This window comes from Colius striatus, chromosome 2 (assembly GCF_028858725.1).
Source record: "Colius striatus isolate bColStr4 chromosome 2, bColStr4.1.hap1, whole genome shotgun sequence".
Lineage (NCBI taxonomy): Eukaryota > Metazoa > Chordata > Aves > Coliiformes > Coliidae > Colius > Colius striatus.
This window is the reverse complement of record NC_084760.1, coordinates 122,317,238-122,341,410: the sequence shown is the minus strand read 5'-3', so window position 1 is coordinate 122,341,410 and position 24,173 is coordinate 122,317,238. Positions and strand designations below refer to the sequence as shown.

General features: G+C 45.3%; 1 protein-coding gene across 2 annotated transcripts in view; it reads right to left on the bottom strand.

The window, feature by feature from the left end:
• Positions 1–21,406, bottom strand: part of RIN2 (Ras and Rab interactor 2) — a 58,328-nt gene extending 36,922 nt beyond the window's left edge. The window contains exons 1-2 of one of the 2 annotated variants that reach the window (XM_061989414.1): positions 21,107–21,406; positions 3,027–3,116 (exon numbers count right to left, since the gene is read on the bottom strand). In XM_061989414.1, the coding sequence (XP_061845398.1) occupies positions 3,027–3,080 (54 nt within the window). In that variant the 5' untranslated portion in view covers positions 3,081–3,116; positions 21,107–21,406. Of the gene's footprint in view, positions 1–3,026; positions 3,117–21,106 lie in introns of those variants that run through there. The other variant, XM_061989415.1, reaches the window with a different exon arrangement.
• Positions 21,407–24,173: the final 2,767 nt, after the last annotated feature.

The window sequence follows — 24,173 nt, the reverse complement described above, 5'->3', positions numbered from 1 at the left end:
GTAAAACTTCCCAGGGATAGTGAGAGATGAGCTACTGAAGAAGTAGCTTTGAAGTAATTTTATTCTGTTCTTCAGGCCGTGCCCTTGCCAGGCTGTCCTTAGGAAAATTTAGGACTATCTCAGTTTCTTAATTGTCAATGTTTCTTACGGCCTTAAGAGTCCAATATCTTGAACTCAGGCACGTTGCATTCCCAATCATTTTGGGTAACTACAACCACGACATCATGAACAGGAGGTCCACAAAATAGCTACTCCAGCATCTATTTTTCCACACAGGAATACATTACACAAGGAGATACCAAAAGACTGCAAAAAAAAGACAATAGCACTTATAGTCCCACTGCCATCATGACTCCTTCAGCACAGCCCTAAGTGACAACCTGCGAAAATTCCTCACAACTGAGACAGATTCTTGCTATGATTTGAAAATGTGACCATTCTCCCTTTATGGCTGTGGACTGCCTTCAAAGAAGACTGAAGTTTGTGCTTGTGAGATACAAGACGTAACAAAAGCATGTTGCAAAACTGAGAAGCAGTTCCCGTCCTGAGAAGACCCTATTTATTGCTGACCACATGAAGCTCTGGGTGAGTCAAAGAGGAAAACACACTGTTAACTGCAGCCCTGACTGCTTGTTTCCCAGAGACTGGCCTGGTATGATAAACATAACACGTAACACATCAAAAAAACGTTTCAACGTGTTTGTGTGTCACTAAGATGGTATCATAAAGCTACCGACACTGACCTGGTCCTGCACACCGTGCTGGCAGCCACTGTAGCTCTCCAGGTGCTAAAGGCACCAAACACCACTTGTCTGGTTCCCCTTGGCCTATCACATGCTGCAGCAGCACGAGGGAAAGAAGAGCTGTGTGCCTTTTCTTAACATAAGCTGAGATGGCAGCAAGTATGAGCACCCTTCACTGGAAGGAGCTACAGCAGGAGATGAATATTCCAAGGGAAGCGATCAAGGTAAGTTAATTTAGTGTTCAGAAGCACTGGCACATTTTGGTTGCTCCTTGGAACAAAGCCTTGCCCAGCAAGACAGCTACCGTGACCCTGGGTTTACACCAACAGCAAAATTCCATCACAGAACAGACAAGTTCAACCCTGTTGTACTTTACCATGATCCCAAGCTGGTCTATGTGACAGTTTACTCTCTTTCCTACATCAGGATCACCCACATAACTTCCTGAGTGGTGGACAGGACACCACAGTTTCATAGGATGGCCTCCTTTCAATGCAGTGGCACTGCCTGGACATGACCCCATTCCCCTTGTCCTGCATAGAAGTATATGGCATTCATAGCTGTACTCAAATACTGCACATGAAGGGTTTGTGAACTACATTTCAGATCAATTAATCCTTTTTTTTTTCTGGAAGAAAATGTTAACTACAGCCTCCTCTACAACTAACTTCAGCACTGTCTCCGGACCTCGTCCATCACACACAAACACAATTAATGGGATTCAGTCATCTTCCGAAAACTGTACAGAGAACTCGGACTGCACCTCTGCTTTTTGTGATGCCAGTCAAAGATGATAGTTCTGCAAAGTCTCTCCACTGTATAAAGTCTCTCTCTGTCATATAAAAAGATGAAAACATGTTCCCACACTCCTCTAGGAAACAGTCAGCCCAGAAAGCCCCCCAGCTGATCCCTCGAAGCCTCATCAAACCTCACATGGAGCAGGAGGCGGAAGCAAATACACAGTGGTCTGTGCTTACTTTCGCATTGTGACAGAGAAAAAGCAAAATTAAGTCATCAAGTTGAATTCTTCACATAAGTTCCTAGAAACAGAAATGATTTGTAACTACGTGGAGTGACCACAGAAGATGCACAAAACCTAACAACTGTAGGCAGACAATCTGAACTACATCCTTTCTCGAGCAGTTCTCAAGGTTCCGTTTTCCATTTGTAATGAGGGTAGAGGGACAAAAATCAGATATTCACACCCAGGGGACAATGCATTTCTAATGAGTTCCAGGGAGTATTTTACGGTGCTTCAACTGAGGGCTCTACCTCCCACAGCTCTGAGAGAGGCCTTCAACCACGTCTGCACTACCAGGCATTTCCCAGGGGCATTAGGAGAGCGGTGCCGTGTCCTGCCTTCCTGACCCCTGTCCTGTATTGCCAGGCATCACCTGTATTCCGTGATGGAACTGGGGAGAGACAAGAGAGGCTCTTGCCTGAAATATAGCTGTCACTGGAATACGCTGTGTTAGGTGCACTGTAAGCCACTGGACATCTCAAAACAGCCCCCAGAACACAGAAATACATAGCAGAAATATTTCTGTTTTCACTCTATAAGCACACTCGTGCCAGAACAAAACTGCTGGCTTTCAGTGCCTGTGTCATCCAGCAAGGCTGGGCTGAGTAACTTAAGCACTGTGTTTCTTTAAAAGTATGTAGGCATTTGAAGACACAGACATCTGCCTTGCTGGATTTCTGAGAGTATAGTATGGCAGTGAATTAAACACTATCTTCTTGATGATTTCAAACAAGATGTGCTTAGGCTTTAAAAAACAGCAAAAGTACCTAATCACAAAAGGGACTGAAATCTACACCAAGAATACAAAGACAGTATTTTTGTTCAGATTACACACAAACAAGGAGCCCCCCCCACACCAATTTTTCTTAAAATAGGCAAGGAAGTAAAAGCAATTCTCAGTCCCATAATGGAAATCACAAATCTGTGCTGCAATTTTAAGATACATAAATTTAGTTAATGAAAGCTCTGGTAATTTTATGCCTGTACATAATAAAGCTTATGTTCTCAGCACCAGCAGCAAAGAAAAGCAGAAGCTGTTTTACATTAAATACTCTGTTCAATGCACAGGAGAACAACATGCAGAGGAAATAACTAGGTGCTAACCTAACCACAAATACTACCTATAAAATGAGATGCTTGACGAAGTGCTTCCTGTTGTACAGAAAAGGCTTGCTCTGTATCACTGACTGCACAGCACATGCTGTAGCACTCGTTTCACACAAACCCTTGTATTTTATGTTCTGTATAAGTATCCCACTTACCTTAAAGAAGCTTCCTCTTTTGTCCAGACGTGCTTTCATTGTCAAAGACGACATCTTCTCTGGGAAGACTCCACTGTATGCCTTCAACTCCTAAAAGTAGAGACATTTTTTAATACTTAGTCGATCTGTAGGAAATTCCTTTCTAAGCCACAGAAACAGTCACAACAAGCTTTCTGCCAAAACCCTTTCTGTCAACAACACGGTACCATTTGTTTCCTAACACAGTCCTGAAATATTCCTTTTCTATATTATTTTTTCATAAATTCCTTCAAAAAAGACAGTGCTACCCAACATTCCACGTTTCTCCCTTCTCTACACAGCTGATGCTCTGAGTACACTTTAATGGGCTCATTAAAAAAGAATGCTAACACATAATAATTGCTTTGTTTGTTTGCTTGACCTCTGCCTGAAGTACAAATAGAACAAAATGTTAGATATCACTATAATCTGCTGTCAAATATGACAGTATTAGTGCATCTGACCAGGAGGGGGAAAAAAAAAAAAAAAGAACAATGGAGACAACACAGTATCATGAATGTAAGAAAAAAACCTCCCATTACCAGAAAAAACAAACCCACTGATACCAAACACCCCCCAAAAAATCCTGCTTGAAGTTCCTAAAACGCAATGAAGTTTCCCGAAAGTAATGTCCAAGTAAGAAAATGAAGACGCAGTCAGGAAGAAGATACATTTTTAACTATCAGGTGAACCGAACCAACCATTTAACAGCCAGAAGAATATAACAACGTGTTTCTGGAGGATACACACATAATGTGAAATATCATGTGCTGAGCTCCCACGGATTAGCGGAGTTCCTCTAAAGCCACAACCAATTCACAACAGTTATTTGTGAACAAACCTCTGAACTAAGCAGGAGCCAAGTTCCATGGCTAAAAGGTCCTTCTAGGATTTTTAACAGTGAGTTTATAATTGCATGTAAGAGGCCTAACTCTTCTACACATTTACTGACCACATAGCAGGTAGTTACATTGGGAGTTTCAGTTACTCAAATGGCAAACACTGTAGATGCAAAACATTACAGGCTAAGATAAGAGACACAGCCTTTGATTTGATGAAAACAGAAATTACAACGTAAGTAGCATGGAGCAGCACTGAAAATCGAGTTTAGTGCACGGCTGCAGATGCAGATTGAGGAAAACAAAGCAGTTGGGACAGAGAACGCTGGCAGTTAACAAAATTTGGCACATGCCCACCACCCCCCGCACACACATACACACATGCTTCTGCTTCCATCTAACGTCTTATGAGTCAGCACTGACAAGGGGAAACAGGACCAAGGAGGAAGAGGAGCTGAAAAGAAAAAGGTTCACTGAAAAGCTGGGGCAAGCACAAGAGCTGGAAAAGGGCAAGAGGCAGAAGAAAAGACACATTTTCTCTTGGTTCTAACATGTAGCAGGAAGCTTTAAATTGTTCACTCTGCTTCCAGAGGTCCTACCACAAAAGCACTGGAAAAGGTTACATTTTTCCACATGGATTCTGGTTAAAAAGCAGACACGGCAGGAAGCTCAGGAGCCGGCCTGTTTTCCAAGCAGACTCTGCAGACTTTAAAGGTTTAAAGAAAAATCCCAAATCCTGCATTCCTGTGAAAAGCCAGACACCAAAGGATAACCAAGACAAAAATCAAACTTTGTTTGTAAACCAGTATGTTTAAAGGAATACATTCCTGATGAGGCTCTGAAGCATTGTGATCCATGTTGCTTAACCTAAAGTCTGTCTAAATAACTTGATTGCAGCAATCCGTAAGGGACTGGAGTCCAGTGAAGCGGGTGGACGCCACGGTCAATCGGTTAAGCTCTGTGTCCTCACTGGCTGCATGCACACAGTACAGAACTGTTTCTGCACTCTGGGAAGCATCAGACGTTTTAAAGGATTTTACATTGGCTATTCTAAACAACCTAGAGTTTTTTAATTGCAAGGTTACATCAGGGGTTTAGGAGCAAGGCCATGCGGGTGTGTGTGCATCTCTAGTCCCAGCCATTAATCACTCCACTGTCAAACAATGACCCCTTCACAGGAAATCTAATGCTTTTTGATTCTTTTTTAATTAAACCACAAGGATGTCGGCATGCAATCCCATTACCAAAACAAGACCATGGCAAGATTCTGACATTCAGCTTATTTCCAAACAGAACCGAAGTTTATAAGCATCCACACTCGGACATACAGAGGAATGCAAACACACAAGTACACAGTTTGCCTTTCAAAGAGCAGTATGACTAAGAGGAAAGCTTCAAACAAAACCACTGCTTATTCAGCTTGTAAGAGGTTCCAAAGCTCTAAACTTTTCCATAGCTGCTATTATTGTTACTATTTATGTAATATTATTACTGTCTGGATGACTGTAACTCCAGGCCTCAGCTGAGCTCGAGTCCCTCCTCCTAACTCCACAGGACCAGCAAATCAATCCATGCCAGCCTTTGTGCTCAGTGTCATTTCAAACCGACTTAGGGTAGCCTAAATGCTGGTTCCAAGTTTAAGTAGTCTTTAGCATTTCTGATTAAAATCAGCACAGTGGGAAACACTGTTGTTAGTGGTTTCTTTTTTACTTTTTTTTCTTAGTATATATCCTTTTTTTTAAGCCACTCAATATGCAAACAGACACTAAGACCCACTGGTAAAATAGCGGTGCATCACTCCAAAAAAACTGAGGGTGGGCCCCTACTGGTCTTCCACTTTGGAATCCAGAGGTGCCTCCACAAGTGCACAGAAACCACTGCTGGAAAAACAAACCTGCTGTCATCGGGAGGCTTCATTTCTCTACACAGTTGCTCACATCTGATGCTTATTCAGATCCAAAACAGGATGAAAAAACACTGAAGTTGTCTTTGTTGAGTTCAGACAGTGTGAGGCTGTTGGAAAGGAAAAATCTCCCACCTTTAATTGGGAAGCAGGGTGAAGAAAGATAGCAAATCATGTCTTCTTCTGTAGATCTCATTTTCTCGTTTCTCTGTGTTTTCATAACTGGGGCAGAGAGTCTAGATACATTTGCCTAGAGGCTGCCCGGGTGGCTGCTCAGAAACCCCTCTGAAAATGTCATCAAAAGCTGCAGGAGACAACTCACTGTATAATTCATGCGACCTTTTGTCTAGCCATCTGGAAGGCAGCCTTTTCTGTGTTGAAGCAGTCAGCATTTCACCTCCTTAGCAGTCTCCACAGCTCTTGTCTCTGGAAGGGCATCAGGTGCTCCAGACTGGTGCCCGCTGCTCCGAAACACATGGGGTTCCTCTCTGGCAGGGCCAGTCTCCCTGCAGGCAATATGCAGTGATGCATATCCCCACAGCTCTCCAGGACAAAGCCTGGCCATGCAAAAGACAAGACGGGGAAGGGAAAAGGAATGATTTGTCTGCCTGGAGAATTCTTGTGAAATGCAATGCCGCTTCACAGATAACGACACTTCTGCAAGTATCTGTTGGAAAACCTGGTGCTTCTCATCTTTCTTCCATTCCCTTCTTCCCCTGGTTTTCATTTACACAGGAATGCCAGAGAACCATTCAGGCACCTGAATGTAGTCAAGACCTCTGACTTCTTGTAGGAACAGCTCCTACTTTCCTTCCTGCTATTTTATTTGGTATTTGAAAACCAACTCGGGCAGAAAGCAGCCATCTATGAGAGGTGGAAACAGGGGCTGGCTTCTTGGGAAGAGTATAGGAACATTGCCAGGGCATGCAGGGGTGCAACTAGGAAGGCCAGAGCCCTTCTAGAATTAAATTTAGCCAGGGATGTTAAGGACAGTAATGAGGCATTTTTCAAGTACATCAGCAGCAGAAGGATGGCCAGGGGGAATGTGGCTCCACTGCTAAACGCTGAGGGTGCCCTGGTGTCTGAGGATGCAGAGAAGGCCAAAGTACTGAATGCCTTCTTTGCTTCAATCTTTATGGCCAAGGCTGGCCCTCGGGACACCCAGTCCGGCAAGGATAACAGGATGGCCAGGACAGCAGAGGACTTGCCCTGGGTGGAAAAGGAAGAAGTTAAAGACTTGTTGGCCAAGCTTAAAGCTCACAAGTCAATGGGTCCTGATGGGAGCTGGCTGATGTGATTGCTAAGCCTCTCTCCATCATTATTGTACAATCATGGAGGACAGGCGAGGTGCCTGAGGACTGGAGAAAGGCCAATGTCACACCGATCTTCAAAAAGGGCAAGAAGAATGACCCAGGAAACTACAGGCTGGTCAGCCTCACCTCCATCCCCGGAAAAGTGATCAAACAACTCATCCTGAATGTTGTCACTGAACATATGAAGGAAAAGATGGTTATCAGGGGGAGTCAACATGGCTTCACCAAGGGGAAATCCTGTTTGACCAACCCGATGCCTTCTATGAGTGCATAACCAGCTGGCTAAATGAGGGGAGAGCAGCAGGTGCCATCTACCTTGACTTCAGCAAACTTTTGACACTGTCTCCCATAACATCCTCATCAGAAAGCTCAGGCAGTGTGGCTTGGGTAAGTGGAGGGTGAGGTGGATGGAGAGCTGGCTGAATGACAGAGCCCAGAGGGTGGTGATCAATGGCACAGAGTCGAGTTGGAGGCCTGTGGCCAGTGGAGTTCCACAGGGATGGGTTCTGGGGTCAGTCTCATTCAACATCTTCATCAACCACCTGGATGAGGGGACAGAGGGTACCCTCAGCAAGTTCGCTGATGACACCAAACTGGGAGGACTGACTTCTGCAGGGGGGTTGGACTAGATGATCTCTAAAGGTCCCTTCCAACCCCTACCATTCTATGATTCTGCGATTCTATGATTTTATATGTTCTTAACTGTAGTAGTGCCAACCATCATCTTCCTGGACTTCTTGGAATCCTTCTCTTTACTCCCCTCTTTCCAACCTTGCTTTTAAAATGTAAAACATTCCTTTTTCTTTAGCTAAAAGTCCTAGCAAAGAGGAAAGTCTGTATTCCTTCACTCAGCTGGAAAGCAAAGGCCATACCGATTCAGGGCATTTAAGTCCCTGCTCACATTACTTTTCATCCCACCTCTGCTCCGTTTCCTAAGGAATTGAGGCTACACAACTGCACAAGCTTTCTGTTCCTAACTGTGATTTTTTGCCCTCTTGGCCAAGCTAGCAAGATCTGTCTGAGGAAAAAAGTCTTTGTTTACAAATACTGACAAAGGGATAAGAAAGAAGAGACTCCATTAATGTCACTGATGAAGAAAGAGGAGAGATCTGCAGCGTTCCTTTTGCTGACCAACCAATAGAATTAGCAGAACCCACTTTTTTGAATTTTAAACATAAGTCTTCCCACTGTAGAAACTGGCTGTCCTCTTCCCTCCGCAAACTGTAACAGTGATGCAACCACTGAGCACAGACACTCACAGAAACAACACCACGCAAACAAATACCAGTCCAGACCTTAGGTGTCAACTGGTGTTGGGAGATTAATGTCAATTAATACCTGTCAATATCCACTTTGCCACTAACAGGGTTCAGTAGAGGAACTGAAACACAATCCCTACTGTCTCATACGAGATATGCATAGAAACTAGGTAGGGCTTCCTACATATGTACTCCAAAACTTACAGTGAATTAGCATCCTGTCACATTCTCATTTTAATTGCAACTATCATAGAATATTGGGGGATGGAAGGGACCTCTAATGACCATCTAGTCTGAACTTCTGCTACAGCAGGTTCCCTTCCATCACGGAGCACAGGAACATGTCCAGGCAGCTTTGGAAACCTCCCGAGAAGGAGCCTCCACACCCTTATGTCCATTACCCCTAGCCCTATAGCTAGAGAATATTAAACAAGTGTCATCCCATCCTCTTGACATCCACTCTTTAAGTGCTTATAAGTGTTAATGAGGTCTTCGCCTAGTCTTCTCTTTTCTAGATACACAGTATTTTTTAGATTGCCATCAACTCAGTGAGCCCATTTTCTGGTGAGTTAAGAAGCCAGAAACAGGAAGGATAAACACAATTAAATGTTCCTTAAAATAGGGGAAAAAAACCCTTCTAAAATACAACCCCATACTTGAGAAATGCTGAGAGATATAAACAGAAATTCAGATTTTCAGAAAATTTAAGCTTCCTGGTGCATTTTGTTTGCCCGTTCTCCTGGCACATTCACGCTGCCCCATGGAGCGGGCTGCGCTCAGCTCTTAACTACAAAGCTCTGGTTTGTCTCCTTACTCTGACCTTATCTGATTCTTGGCTGAATTAAACTTTTCCTTTTGAAAGTATTTCCTCTGAGAAGTCAACTGAAAGCCTGCTTCCAGGGACACAGATACAACTGAGCACAGTGTCACTTTGAAAAACCTATCAAATGAGAGCCTCAGTCTGAAAACTCTCATTCGTGCCAGGATTTTGCAGCACTCTCAACTCAAACATTGCATTGTGTTAGCACAGCTGTATCCACAAGCAAAAAGTGAGGGGATTATGCAAAAAGGACTCTTAACTTCCATAATTCTCCTGGCTGCAGAAAAGGTTTTCAGTATTTTTTTTTTTGTTTCTTAAAATAATTCAAGGACTTGTAAGCTGCAGAAAACAAACAATGCCTACAGCACAAATGACAAGATGCTCCTCACACAACTTCATATTCACGTACTTTGTAATTTTAACCAAAGTCTTCAAAAAGGCTTGGAAATAACAAAAATTCCCCAATCAACCTCATTTTCCTTCAACGTTTACTTTTAAAAGTTTTCACCTTGATCCCTGTTACCTGAACAGGATGAGTTTGGGTGAGCCACTTCCCTGAAGAAAGCCTGATTGCCACCAGTACGGTATCAGCAAACAACAGCATTTCTACCCATCGTGAGCTAAAAAACAAAACATCTTAAAAAGATAGACACTCACTACACATACAGGCAGAAGGGCTATGAGGTTGTTAAAGGCAATAAGCAGAATTAAGTGATGTGCAAATATTCTGATCAGTGAAATAAGGTTCAGTTACCTGCCAGCTGCTGATACACCATTTCGTGCCCCTTGTAGCCTTTTACAAGACTAAAGAGGAATTATTTTGAACTTGTTTCAGCATGACACTCTCAGGAGAGGTTTTAAGTCCCATTAGGTTTTGGACAGATCTGCCACCTCACTCACAGCTGTCTACCCACTTTGTTTATCTATGCTGAAGTCATAAACGCAGAAATGAAAGCACCTGAAAAGCAGGCAGGAGTCAGCCTGACTGCACCTTCTGCCACAAATAGACATTTTATCACTCTTTCCAAGAAGAAACAGTTAGGCAAACACTGACCTCCTCAAAAACTCCAGTCCTTGAGCATTGCTGAACATGGCACACTACCAAAGGGATTACTATTGCTGCTAATGCTGTCCCTCTGCACCTCTTCCAAACAGCTTCTCCTTCCTCTCTTCCACTAAATCACCTCTTCCTGCTTGCTCCTGTGGCATACTTTCCACATGACTGAAAAGGAATAAAACCCCAAGTCATTTCCCTTGGCACAGTATTTAATCGTGAAGGATATCACCACATCTCTTACAAGAGAATGATTGTATGTCGATGCGGTTTGCCTCTGGGCATATCAGATAAATGCATTTGTAAGACTGTCTTTGCTTTGCAGTGAGCCCTCCCTGACTCCATCTCCACCACTCCAAAAGCCATTTTTACTTTTCATCGCACAGGAATTACTACATTTCCATGACTCAACAGAAAGCACAGAAGCAAAAAGCATCATGTCAGCCTAAATCATTATTAAGACTTTTAGCTTTGTATTTATTAGTAAACGGTACACACTGTATACACACTCAAACAAGCTGGGTGATAAAGCAGCCCCAGGTGCCAAACACTCCGAACTCTGAGCAATTCAATGTACTGTTCGAGCTATGTATCAGGACTAAGAAAAGTGTGGACATCCTTTTTCTACAGGGACAACTTGACTAAAAAATCCACAACTATTACTTATCTATGCCTGGAAAACACATACCAAAAAAGGGGCAGCTCACCTAGTGAGTGATTTGGGAACATTTCTCTAACTCTAAATACATGGGAAAAACAGTAGAGCGATTGAACTTCCCTTTTCTGTTCTAAAATAAGCAGAGGAAGTGCTCAGGGACAGCTGGTGCAAATATGCTGGAATTCTGGGATCCTGAAAGGGTCAATTTTTGACACGCCTGCTCATGTGTTTCCAAACTCAATGCTCTCCACACAAAGAGCTCCCATGTAAATACACCAGACAGCAAAACACTTATGCCAACACCAGAGTTTTCACTGACCTAACCTAGTGAGGGTCCACTAGCAACAAACAGACAAGCTACTCAATGCAGAAAGCTTGCATCACTCTTTGTCTTGGCTTTAGAGACACAGACTGGTGGACTACTACTACAAGGCACTGCTGTTCACCTGTACTAGGAAGAGGGAAAGCTACCATCAAGCTCCAAATGTGTTCATTTGTTCCTGAACCACTCTTTGACTATCAAGAGTGGAAAAACCTGACTGATCCACGTCTGTGAGTCCATTCACTGCCGTGCAAGTGTGACAAGATGTCAGGCAGGATCAATTCCAGAGCACAGCGTTTTCATTGTCTGTTAGCTGTGCCACACATACACCATAGGAGATGAAATGCCTAGACGTTTTAATAATGTTACTAGAAGTAAAAAAACTCAAATACACACAGACAAACAAGATCCCAGGGAGGAAAAACTCAATTTGAACTGTCGTCTGTTTGAAGATCCGGTTGAGGGCAGGCTAGAGGTGTAAACAGGACAACTTTACAGTCCTTCAGAGGAAAGTCTGCAGACAGCTTAACGCAAGGTACTGGTCCCTGACTGAACTACTCGACACAATTAGAAAGAAAACTGAAATCCCCAAAATCAAGACCGGTTATAAAAAGTGATTGGTTTGAGAAAATGCACCCACAACTCTGATCAACTATGGCCTGAAAGGTTAACTGTGGCTTGTTTTTTGCTTTGTCATCCAATTACTGCTTACTGCAGGAGATAGGGGATTCATTTGGGAGGTGTTTTTTTCTTTCTGAGGGACAAGGAAGTTTCATACACTCATATTTAGAGTCTACAGTTTGGTTTCTAAACACATTTCCAGTAAATAAATGAGAGAGGCCAAACATGACACATTATTTTGATAAACACTGTTTATTGTTTCATCTTCTGTACTATTTTTTTATGGAAAAGATATTAAATAGTGAAAAGAAAAGGGATATCACACACACCAATGAAACCCAGGAAACTGAAAGATGAATGCTGTTGAAGTATCTGTCCCAAGTTAATTCCACTCCTCTTCCTGTTTTTTGTATATATGCCATGGGATTGACAATGTTAGTCCCAGCCAAGCTTCCTGACTCGGGTCAAGATCTGGGTAACTTCGAAGTCACGTAAACACAGGTCATCCTGTCCTCATGTTGCTCTTCTAGATCCTCCTTCGGAGGACAATTGTTACTTCTGACCTCTAACTTCACCCTCTGATAAGCATCTGAGGTACCTCCACCATCGTCTGTCAGTGCTGACTCACAACTCATCAACAAAGCAAAGTTTACTGTAGTTTTCCTGCCCTTCTTCCCTTTTTCTATCAGGTTGTCCACCATCGGCTCTTTCCTCTCACTCTGCTTATCCTCACCAGCCTCAGTCTCTCCTAGCCCAGGGCCTACAACCAACTTGCCCTCTGTCTTGCAGCTGTATCTCTGGGGATGAAATGCCATAAGTTTGCCAGCTTTCTTCCTGTACCTCTAAGTTCTCCATCTGCCAATCCAATTGCCAATCCATTATTTGGGAAGGAAGGCAGAAATGGGGAGGGGCAGGTTTTTAGAGGTGAATTGAGAGATTCTCCTGTTCTGCCCCTTTCTCCCTAGCCATCTGCAGAAGATCCTGGATCCTGGAAAGACAGCTGTACTTTGTTACATGACATCTCCAATATCTGTCATTTTACAAAGGTTTGAGCAGCCTTCTAATCCTTCCCACTTTTCTTCCAACATCACATCTGTATTTAAGAAGGTGGTCCATGATCATCACACCAGTAACTCATCTATCTGCTTCTTTCCTCAATTCCCTCAAAAGTCCAGGACATCCTATGCTCCCACACATAAAGAGGGAGGTTTTGATGCTATAGCCACCAACTCGCTCTCACAGTAAAGAGAAAAGCTTAAAGCTTCTCCCAGTCTCTCTTCAGCCAGACAAGAAAGAAAGAAGGTCCTTCCCATCTCTAGATTTTCAAATGATCACTTTTCCCTTCTCTGTCCAACCTATTTTTGATCCCCCAGTGGTACAGGGAATATCCTCATCACCAAATTTGCTTCCTCAGTAGCATCAGCAGTCACATCAAAGCCCACTTGATTGCTACTGGAAGTTTTTCTCTCCCCGCTGGATTGAGGAGTTCATCGAAACCACGAGCAGGGGAACTCCTGAGAAAGGAAGTGTGGGTGTTTAATTCTCCACTATTAGTTTGCTTGTGTAAACAATTTGTTTTCTCTCTCTGGGGACAAAGTGTTTTGAAATAAGTGCTTCAGAAGAAAATAATCCTCATTTGTTGAGATGGTGGCACTGGGTCAAAGTACTGACAACAGCAGACCACTCTGAAGTAAAAGACATTGGTGGCTCCACATGTGTCCTGTATCGGGGGCTTTATGTAGACCAGTCAAATAAAGAGTTTCTTAGTGACTCTTTTCTTCTTTTCATTCTGAATTAAATGTTATCAAACCTAGACAGTGAGACAGCAGTCAGATGACAAGACATTTGCTAGGTTTAATTCTTGCTGACATGCTGGTACCAGAAGATTCCCATGATGGCTAGCAACAAACATTGGCAATCCTTGTGTATGGAGAGCTGGGAACAACCACATTGGGATACAGGTTTACTTGGTCCTCTTAAACAACTTTATTTTTCTTTTGCAACAGCTAAAATTTCATCATTCTTCTGCAGATAACACAGAGACGGTTGCCAATGGGTGAAAACAGTTCTTGTGGTTACACAGCACAAGACTTAACATGGCATTATTCCTTCTACATCGGGTGCCAGTTGTTTTGATAGAGCTTCCTTCTATGAATTCAGAAACATGAAAAAAACCTTCAAAGTCTATTAATCACCCTTAAAATAAACACCAATAAGTTCCCTTCTCTGTGGTCATCTGTACCTCAGCTATGATGTATCCCCTGCACAAACATAGAACTCTGCGGACTCACAAATCCCTCAAGTAACTTGACCTGCTCTGACTGCCTTCCTTCCCAAATCATGGAACCAAATGGCAAATGGAGAAAACAAACATCCTTCTTTCAGTCTGTAGCCTATGACTTCTTGTGGGCAGGATCACTGCCCTGTGTTTCCTCCCGCTTGCCTAGTCCAGCTGCTACTGGAAAAGATGAACCTGAAGAACACGCAGCAAGGAGCTGCTATCAGCCTTCTCTTTGTAAAGAGACAAGTGGTATGAAACAACGGTTGATATTAAAGCCACTTTCTTCAAGTCGTTACTCCCAAGTTGGAGTCTCCGTCCAGCAATCCTCAGTTAAATGTACTGCTCAGCTTACTCCGAGGCTCAAGACACTAATTTTTCACTCCATATTACAGTGGTGTAACCAAAAAGCCTGCCAGGAACATTACTATTAGATGGTTAACATTAGCACTAATCACGTTCTAGCCATTATTAGTAACTACTGAAGGACAACTATCCCCTCCTGCCTGATCTTACAAGGTATAAAACAACTGTAAATGCGAAGCAAAACACAGGAAGTCATAAAAGTAAAGATCACAGCCCCAGCAAAAGTGACACAATATTATGTATTCCTTAGCCTGAAATATACCTTAAATCAGAGGCTGAATTTAGACACAGCTCTCAGGCTCTGATAATAAAACAAAAAAAAAGGAAAGAAAACAAAAAGCCTGCAGCTCACTGAGGGGTAGTAAATGCAATGGTTCCCCGGTCTGGACTATGGCACAGCAAATAGAAGACTACCAGCTGTAAAGTAAGATGCCTGGTGTGTCTGCCAGAAGAGCATGCACACACCAGAAAACTACCTTTAGCAAGGAACAAGGCACTGAGGACAGAGCTAAACCACTTCTCTGGCTTCCATAGCTGCTTTTAACCATATGGGAAATACATAACAAGCGATAGCTGACACGTGCCCAGTAACTCATGAAATACCAAGGGATGAAGTAACCTTTTCATACAGGTATCAAAAAAATACATCTGCATCATAACAAACAAAATACCTATCTTGGCAGATCGTTCCTTCTAGAAAAAAAAAAATAATGCAATAAACTTAACTATGTTAAGGGCCACAATGAAGAACAAACACTGAGGATATCTTTGTGGGGAACTCCTGCCAAAAATGACGAGCTGTGTGTTTACCAATGCAACAAATGTGAACAAAGAACGTGAGTTAACCAAAGGAACGCCACCTGCTCAATTGATGGTGAAACTCTGCTTTTTTCTCTGATCAAATAAACCAAAAATTCCAAGCAATGCAGTTTGCAAGGGAGTATATCCTACATCAAATGAAGACCACTGAATGTAAGTTAGAACCGAGGCTTTCTGTGTCACTCATCAAGTGACTCAAACGCTGCTGGTGTGCAATAAGATTTCTTCTGTATTAAAGGTTCCTGGATTCTACCTCACTTTAAAGCAGAGCCACAGCCTATTCCTCACACGCCAGGGCAGACAGGGATGGCAACCTTCTCGGGCTGGAGGGAAGGACTAGTAGGCTTTTGACCTTCATTTGTAATTGACTGAACTAGACAGGTTTACAAGTCCCACATTTCACTAGCGGAAAAGTTTACTCATGGCTCAAAGTCAGTTTTCTAATTTTTAAAAAGCAGTTTACGAAGACTTCAGCAGCAACTCCCTGGTCTAACACATCTTCACAGAATCACTTCAGGATACGATTTTTACTGGAGTTACTATTTAAAACAATCAAGTTAAAACTACCTGACTGAAAATTCACATTCTATACTCACATTTCCCAAAACTAAACTCTTGTCACCTTCCAGGACAACCACCCTTTTAAACATCTGTCTCTAGGTAGATGCCAGTAAAGCCTATGTACAAAGTTGGGGTTACACTATGACACAAAGGCAAGCACAGTTTAATTAATCTAAAGCACCTTGAAGGTTCCCAGGCAGGCAAACCAAATTGGCATGGCCTCTAGTAAACACAACGCAAGAACCCTGAACAGCTTGGGAGAAGGAAGCCAAGGAGTTCAAATTAGGATTTTCATCTTGCATTAACTTCCGTGAACATTGGGAATAAATTACTCTTTTTTTCTGATCCTCATCTGTAGCTAAAATAGCTCATTCTGGTCATTCAATGTGTGCTGGCATCTCATAGTTGCCAATATTTAACTGTTTTCCTAAGAAATTACAGTCCCGGCAAGTTATGCATCATAAAGCATGACAGGGCCCCAGCTGGCTGGTCAAAGCACGCATGTTTATTTTCGTGAAGGTTATGATTTTGTTTTGTGGCTGTATTAAAAACAGGGGGAGAAAAAACTCAGTTTAAAAAACTTCTTATGCTAAAAGTGGTGAGCAGTTTCCCACACAAGCAAATCCAGAACTGGCAGGAGGCCCACCCAGACCTCAGATTGGTTAACTCCTAAGTTAAAGGTATCACAAGGCTCGCTTAGAGAAACAGCGTGAAGCTTGAGTAACAGGCAGCACCTTGCCACGGGGCAGAGGCTGAGGTGGTAAACAGCAGCTGGCAATTCTGTCCGCTGCTCCACACAGGAGAGACCACCCCATGCCACACCAGTTGGCTTTCGGCTTAAACAGCTGCCCATGCATCCGCAGGGCAGGAAGATGACACGGTATTCCTGTGGTCAATAACATTTCTCCATGTGGTGAGACTCAACATGCTGCTCTGATCACTCATTTGGACCCATCCTCTGCCATCCTCACACACTCCACTGCTGAGTCTTCACCTGGACCGGTAAGCCCAGTGCAGAACACGGTCCAGCAAATATTTCCATACGTTCACTCTCAAACATATTTAAACACATGTGTTGGCATGTGCTCAAAAGGCATCATCCATTAAGAGAAACTATTAAACAAAGGATTAACAGGAAGACAAGGCTCTGGATCTGCAGACAAGAAAGGGAATACCAGCACATGTAATACACACCAGGTATGAAGGGAAAACCAGTAAGACTTTGGGTTACTTTCACATCAGAGGTACGTTTCAACAAAGTCAGGGTCAAAGAGCCCTGCAGTTAATTACTGGAAAGTACGGATTTGTATTCAGCAAACAAAGCAGAAGTGAAAGACATCATTTTGGATGGATAAAAAAAATAATAGAAGAGAACTATTTAAAAGTCTGAAAAGTTTGGGGTTTTTCTTTCCCTTTACAAGCTACTTGTGAAACCATGTTTAGAACATTGTTTAGTCCTGGGCATTTGGCCAGATAACATTCAGATTCCGGAGCTGGCAGAGTGAGGAAGCCCCTCAGAATACAGTTGTTTCTGCCTCTAGGCCTATATACATGAGATTAGGGGAGATGATGACAGAAGTACTGAATAGTGGGGGTTGGAAGGCACCTCTAAGGAATAGCTAGTTCAACCCCTTGCTAAACCAGGTTCCCCCCGTTCAGGGGGCATAGCAACATGTCCAGGTGGGTTTGGAAACCTCACAAGAAGGAGCCTCCATACCCTTCAGGCAGCCTGGGCCTGGGCTCCCTCACCTCACAGTAAAGAAGTTTTTCCTTATGTTTAAGTGGAACCGTGTGTTCCAGGTTTTGTCCATTACCCTTAATCCTATCACTGGACACTACAGAGAAAAGTGTTGCCCCATCCCCTCGATGAACACCTTTAAATACTTGTAGGTCTTAATGGAAGTTCTCCCTGAGTCTCCTCCAGGCTGAACAGCCCCAGGTACCATAGCCTCTCCTCATAAGGAAGATGCTCCAGTCCCCTGATCATCTTGATGGAAGTTTCCCATCCCTCTTGAGCTAGGAAGCCCAGAACTGGACACAAGACTGCAGATGAGGCCTCACCAGGGAAGAGTAGAGGGGGAGGAGCATTCTTCAGACAAATCAATTTGCAGTGCTCCACTGGTTATAATGGAGCAACATTAATTTGCAGCTAAGGGTTTGTCCTTAAATACCAGACAAAATGATTCAGTGCTGTCAGACATTCTGGAACTGAGGAAGACAGCACGAGCTTACGTGCAAAGCAGGGCTCCTACTCTTCAGAGACAAATCACAGGCAAGACACTTTTCAAACACCTTAGTTTACAAGGTGATGTTGGAAACCCTGTTCCAAGACTGGGAGGAAAAATGCACATCCCTATTCTCATCCTACCCTCCTGCTATACATAATCTTCACAAACCAGAGCCCTCCTCTGTGCAGCATCATCAACAGTCCTTCCACACAACATTCAACACCAATGGCTTCATTAATGCCAAGTCATGTATCACCATTACAAGTCACAAAATACTGTGATTCCCAACATAGGACTGGTGGGGCACCATTAATTTCACCCTACTGTCGTTCTACCATGGCAAGACCATCGTACTCTTCTCCCCTAGCTGCATAAATGGTAGAATCTCTACCAGCTTCATGGAGAACAGTACAGCATCAATGCTCAGTGGTTTTCACCTGAGGTAAGTATTTAGAACAACATCTCGAAAAGGAACCAGAATGAACCTACCAAGAGAATGCGACTATAGCACCACAGTTTCCTCCTGCTGATGGGAGATGAGTTACATTATCTGCCACTGTGACGCAACTGCTACATGATCCTAATAAGTAACAGAAGCTCTTTCATTGACATATGGACAGCTCTGTTTAAAGAAGCTCAGTAGCTCTCTTGTGAAAAGCTCAGTCGCTGTACTATCCATTCAGCGCCTCAGCAACTGCCATGCTGCATCAGTCTTCACGAGCAACACAAAACCACTCCTGAGGCTCAACTCAAAGAGCTAGTTGACCTTAGACATAGCTGAGAGCAACAGGAGACAACTTCCCCAATGCTGTCAGCTACGCACCAAAACTCTCACACAGCTGGTCACACGCCACACGCTTCGGCGAGCTGGGGAGGGGGACGCTGGCACGGAGTTTCAGACAGACCATGACCGCTCTCCCCAGCGAGGCCTCTGAGCCAGAGCCAGGGACCCCAAGATGGCTGTGACAGGGGGCCAGAGCAGCCCTCCAGGTCAGCCCCAAGAGCCCTGCACACACCTGATCCTGCTGAGCAGGGCACAGCTTCGGGGCACTCATGCCACACAGCCCTGACACAAAAGAAGGTGAACTTCCAAAAAAGAGAAAACCGAACCCAAAACACCGTGGTTGAGCCACCTGTACTCTAAAGAGCAGAGACTGTGCATTCCTGTTTGCTGCCTGTTGAGAGTGAAAATTCCCCAGGCCACTGGAAGTTTTTCAAGCATCCTCAACATCTCGAGGCTTCACAGGATCAGTTCTCCCCCATAGACTAATATTTATGCCAACTGTCCTTTTAAGGCCTCAATCAGAGAGGAAACTTACAGCAGCTGACCTACCAGGGACACCTCAGCCTGGAAGCCCATTTCCCAAGTCTGTGAGGAGAAAAATCAAACAAACAATCCAAACATTTACAAGTTTACCAACTATGAACAGACTGAAACCTACAGAAATCCCTTGAAGGCAAAAAAGTCAGCCTCAGAAGTCATTTGATGAGTGCATTCCCAGCAATATACAGAAACCTTGTTCCACACAGCTGCTCCACCATCATTTTCAGAAGTCAACAATGCTGATATTCTTGGTAATTACTACTTGCTTTATGGTTTTAATTAACAGAAGAATGAGGCAGCGGACTTAATACAAATCCCCTCAACGAAATTAAATGCATCCCAGGATTAAATGTGGTAAAACACAGGGGACTGTTCCATATAAATGTCTTCAGAATCACATCACAGTTCTGCATAGCTGCACAATTAACAGGCAGCTCTACTTACCACAGTCTTCCTGCTCAGCTAATTAAATATTCAAGTCCCAAGTAAGCTATTGAAAGTTACATATTTTTAGAGCTAAGCAGATGTAAAACTCAGGAAGCTTCACGCAGATCTGGCCCGAGGAAAGGTAAAAGCTTGGTTCCACACTGACATATTTTATCCCAGCAAAACAGATAACTTGAGAACCAGAACAGATGTGGCTGAACCGAAGACGAAGCCACTGCAGAGCGGTGGAACCTGAAGCTCGAGTCTCAGTCCTCCTGAGCGCTGCCTCATTGGCCTTAGAGCCGACACCTGGGAGAACGTGCACTTGTGCTAACGCCATTAACCCCCCTCCATTGGGCAGCCCCTCAGCTGCTCCCACAAGCCCCGTCTAATGGAGGAAGGGCACTCCTGTAAACGACTCTGGTTTGCCTCGGGGGCTTTGCCTACACAGAGGTACAAGGTGGGAATCCGACTTTACTCAAGCCTCACTAACACAGCTCTGAGGGCAAGGCACAGAGACCTGCGTTACCTAAGAGGACTTGAGAGTCACACTTCAGGAAAGAACCAAGCAAAACAAATGAGAGCTGAGTAGCCTGGAAAGACAAAGGAATGGAGTTAACAGACAAAACCACACCTTCTGCCTTTCTACACCTACCAAATCAGGCCCGTGCGGTTTAAAACAAGCTTCTCCTGTAACATGTAAAAGGGAATACTCAATGAGAGGAACCGGCAAGACACACACTGTACCCTCGTCTTCTGGGCCCCTATTCCAGCCAGTGCAGAGACGCAGGTGCCCAGAGGCACAAGAGCTCTTTGTTAGGCCGGGCTGAAGCCCCGCGTGCGGCTCTGCGGGCCGGGCCGGGGCCCGCACCCGCCGCCTCATCCGGGGCCGTGTGCCCGCGGCCCGCTGCGGGCGGCTGGACGCGGGCGGCGAGCCCCGGCCGGGCCGCGGCCGCCCCCAGACCCGCCCGAGGCCCGGCGCCGCGCGGCCGAGCACCACCGGGGGCAAGAGTCCCAAATGCACCCCGGCAGCTGAGACGGATCGGCGCGGCCTCCCCTGAGGCGCAGCTCCCGCGGCAGGAGGGGAAGGGACCGAGGACACGAGCGCCGGCGCAGCCCCGCTCCTCACCTGAGTGCCGCCAGGGCAGAGGGCGATGCTTCCCGAGCCCGCCCGCTCCCGCCGCGGGCCCCTCCGCCCGACCCCGCTCCGCGCCTGGCCCGCGCTCCCCGCCGCCGCCGCCCGGCCCCGCTCCGCTCCGCGCCGCGCTCACCTCGCGCCGCCGGCCGCTTGAGGGGCCGTGGCGTTGGGCCCACCGCTCCGCTCCTCTCCTCTCGGCCGCCCCTCCCGTCACCCCGGAGCCGGCTCCCCTCTGGGACCAGGCGCCTGCGCCATGTGCCCGCTCCGCTCCCGGCCCTCCCTTGCAGCTGCCGGGCCCGAGGCGCTCGGCTCGGTTCGGTCGGCTCGGCCCGCTGGCGCCTCGATCCTCCGCCGGGCCAAGTGGCGGGGGGCCGGAGGCGGGGCTGCGGCGGGAGCTGCCCGGCGCCGCGCGTCCCTCCGCCGTCCCGCCCCCGGCCGCTGCGCCGGGCTCGGCGGGAGGAGCCGGGGGAGCGGCAGCGGGGACGGTGCGGGACGGCAGCAGCGATGGGCCGCACCTCCCGCGGCGTGCGAGCGAACGCTTCTCACGCAGCCCGACTGCAGGTGTAGGTCCTTGTCCTCACCGACGTCAGCTGACGAACTGGAGAAAAGAAGTTCTGGGCATGGATGCCGCAGGATGCGCGAGTTCATCCCAGCCCCTAACACCCAGTGCTTCGTACATGTATTACATTTATTTCACTGCAAGTTATTCCAGTAACAAAACACTGAGAGCACGTTTTTCCTTCCAGTCAGGAAGCTGCTTTCTCCAGACAGTACTAGTTAAAAATGCCTGCAATAACACTGAAGACAGCAGCTGAGGTGTCATACCCAGTGACACACAGTGGTGGGAAAATCTACTGAAAAGAAGTAGAGCACCTCCAAAATTCAGAACATTAAAAGGAAAAGTGGATGCCTACTTCGCTTTGAGAAAGTGGGACAAAACAGCGCTGTCTTATTTACAAGGTGGTGGCATTTACATTAACCCACAGTTTCTGTCAAAGTGGCCATTAATCTTCAAGAATGAGACGCCTAGCTGGCTCACGGATAAAACCTCGTAACACATCTCAGCAGCTTCTTTTGCTGTGGCTTTCATGTAATCTATAGCTGTCTTTTGACAGACATGTGAAACTTCCCGGTCATGAGCTGGAGGCAGCTGAAGTAATCCCGCTTGCTGGCTGTGAAAGCAGTGAGTTCTGCAAGCTGCCTCGAGGGCCACTGAAACCTTTCTGCTCCCCCTGCTACACACACCACACGCAACTCAGACATTATCGCAAGCGATTCTGTGACTGACTTTCCAGTCCTGTTGAGGTATACAGTGCTCTGGTATTTATTAACCAAGTGCTATATAAACAGGGGAAGAATCAGGCTGCACAAATGTTACGAAAAAAGCCCCAGGTCAATTCTGCTTCCTCATGTGGCCTCTCCAATATGGAAGGAGAAAATGAGTGTCTTCTATATTCCATACTCATTGCATAGCCACTCTTTTTGCTTCTTCAATTGTTTGGGTTTTTTTCCTTCTTCAAGGCTGACAGCAAAGAACTGGAAAGTCATTTGTCATTGTTAGTCACTACATCCATGGGACTCTCATTATGTCATGGTGCTGTGTGCTTCAGTTCAACTCTCAGCCTTGTCCCATGAAGGGAGATCTGTCCAACAGCTTTCAACACTCCACTGCATCAAGACAGATTTTCATCATGGAGTTCTGATGAGAGATCTGACAGTAGCCAGTCTTCACTGCATCTTCCTGACAGCCAGGAAGGAAATTAGCAAGTGGAAATGCTGCACAACTGCATTTCCAGCTCAGTAGCACTTACTTTTTACCTTCCTCTCTCTTCGCACAAACACAAAGGTATGCGTGTGGGTATGTGTATTTGTATGTATGTGTATTTTTGAAACCAGTGCTCAGATAATAAAATGTGTATCCCAAGCATGTGGACCAGGACCCCACGTTTGTCAGAAAGCCCCTGTAGCGTGCAGGCCAAGAGCGAGCCAGGGGAGTCACACATGTCCTGCCTTCTCTGAGCACTGTGTAAGGAGGATGCCAGGGCCACAGCAACTGATCCCGTCTCCTCACTGGCAGCCTCGTGGGATCAGGGACCGAGGAGGGAAGGCACAGTTAACAAGCTTCCAGCTGCTGCTGGAAGCTCATTCCAGCTGCGTATTGGCCAGAAACTATTCCTCTCTCGACAGCCTAAGCCAAAGTGACATGAGAGTAGTCTCTGTCCAGGGAGAGGAATGCCAGACACTCTCTGTGAGTAATCCTCGGGAACTTGGGAAGAATCACAGCCACATTCTGATACTCCTGCTGAACATGTTACCTTTATGTGACGCTGTGTGGGGAGGAGGGAAGGAGTGGTAGGACCTGTATAGGGGTAATCACTTCCCCACTCCTACTGAATTCTGAATCTCTGGTGCTGTCTCAGGCACACCACTGAAGCACAGTGAATCAAAGCCGACTCAAGCCCGGACATCGTTTGTAAAGTGCTCAGAAGTGACAGCTGCTGAGAGAATGAGCCTCCACCTTCCTGATGGTGGTTGTGGTACTGGCAAATGAGAACACAGTCTCACCGTCTTCCAAGAAACACAGGCTGGCATTTCCCGTCATTCTCTTGCAGCTGTCTTGACTTGCTGGAAAGTAACAACCGTGAGTCATCCTTTCATCCATACAGCACTACTGGAAAAGACAAAAGGGGAAAAAAGATGGTATTTGTAGTCTGCCCATAACATTACTTGTGAAATAAAGTCAACTGTGCTTCAGATATGAGAAGTGACACATACCACACCAATCCAAGGGACAACAAACCACGAGGGAGAACTGTGATAAATTATCTGTCATTGCAGCATGGTGGTTTAACAGCACCTTGTTTAACTTAACCCAACAAAAGTGTAATTACTAATAATTTCTGCTTCTTAATTAACGCTGCTAACATCTGCCTGTTGTTTCCCAAAACCTGTACTGCTTCGCTATGCCCCTGTGTGTGTTTAGTTGTGTGCCCACAGGCAATGCCATTCGAAGGTGGCAGCTTGCATTTGCTTTATTAACTCTTGTCAGACAAATCAGACCACTGCATGTCTGGAGAATCAGCCCCCCCTTTGCTGAGATAGCAACAAGGCTTCCATTACTCAAAGGGAGAGGAAAAATGCTTGCAGGTGCATTAAAAGCTCTTGTCTTTATTAGTGGAAGCATTAACATTTCCCAATGT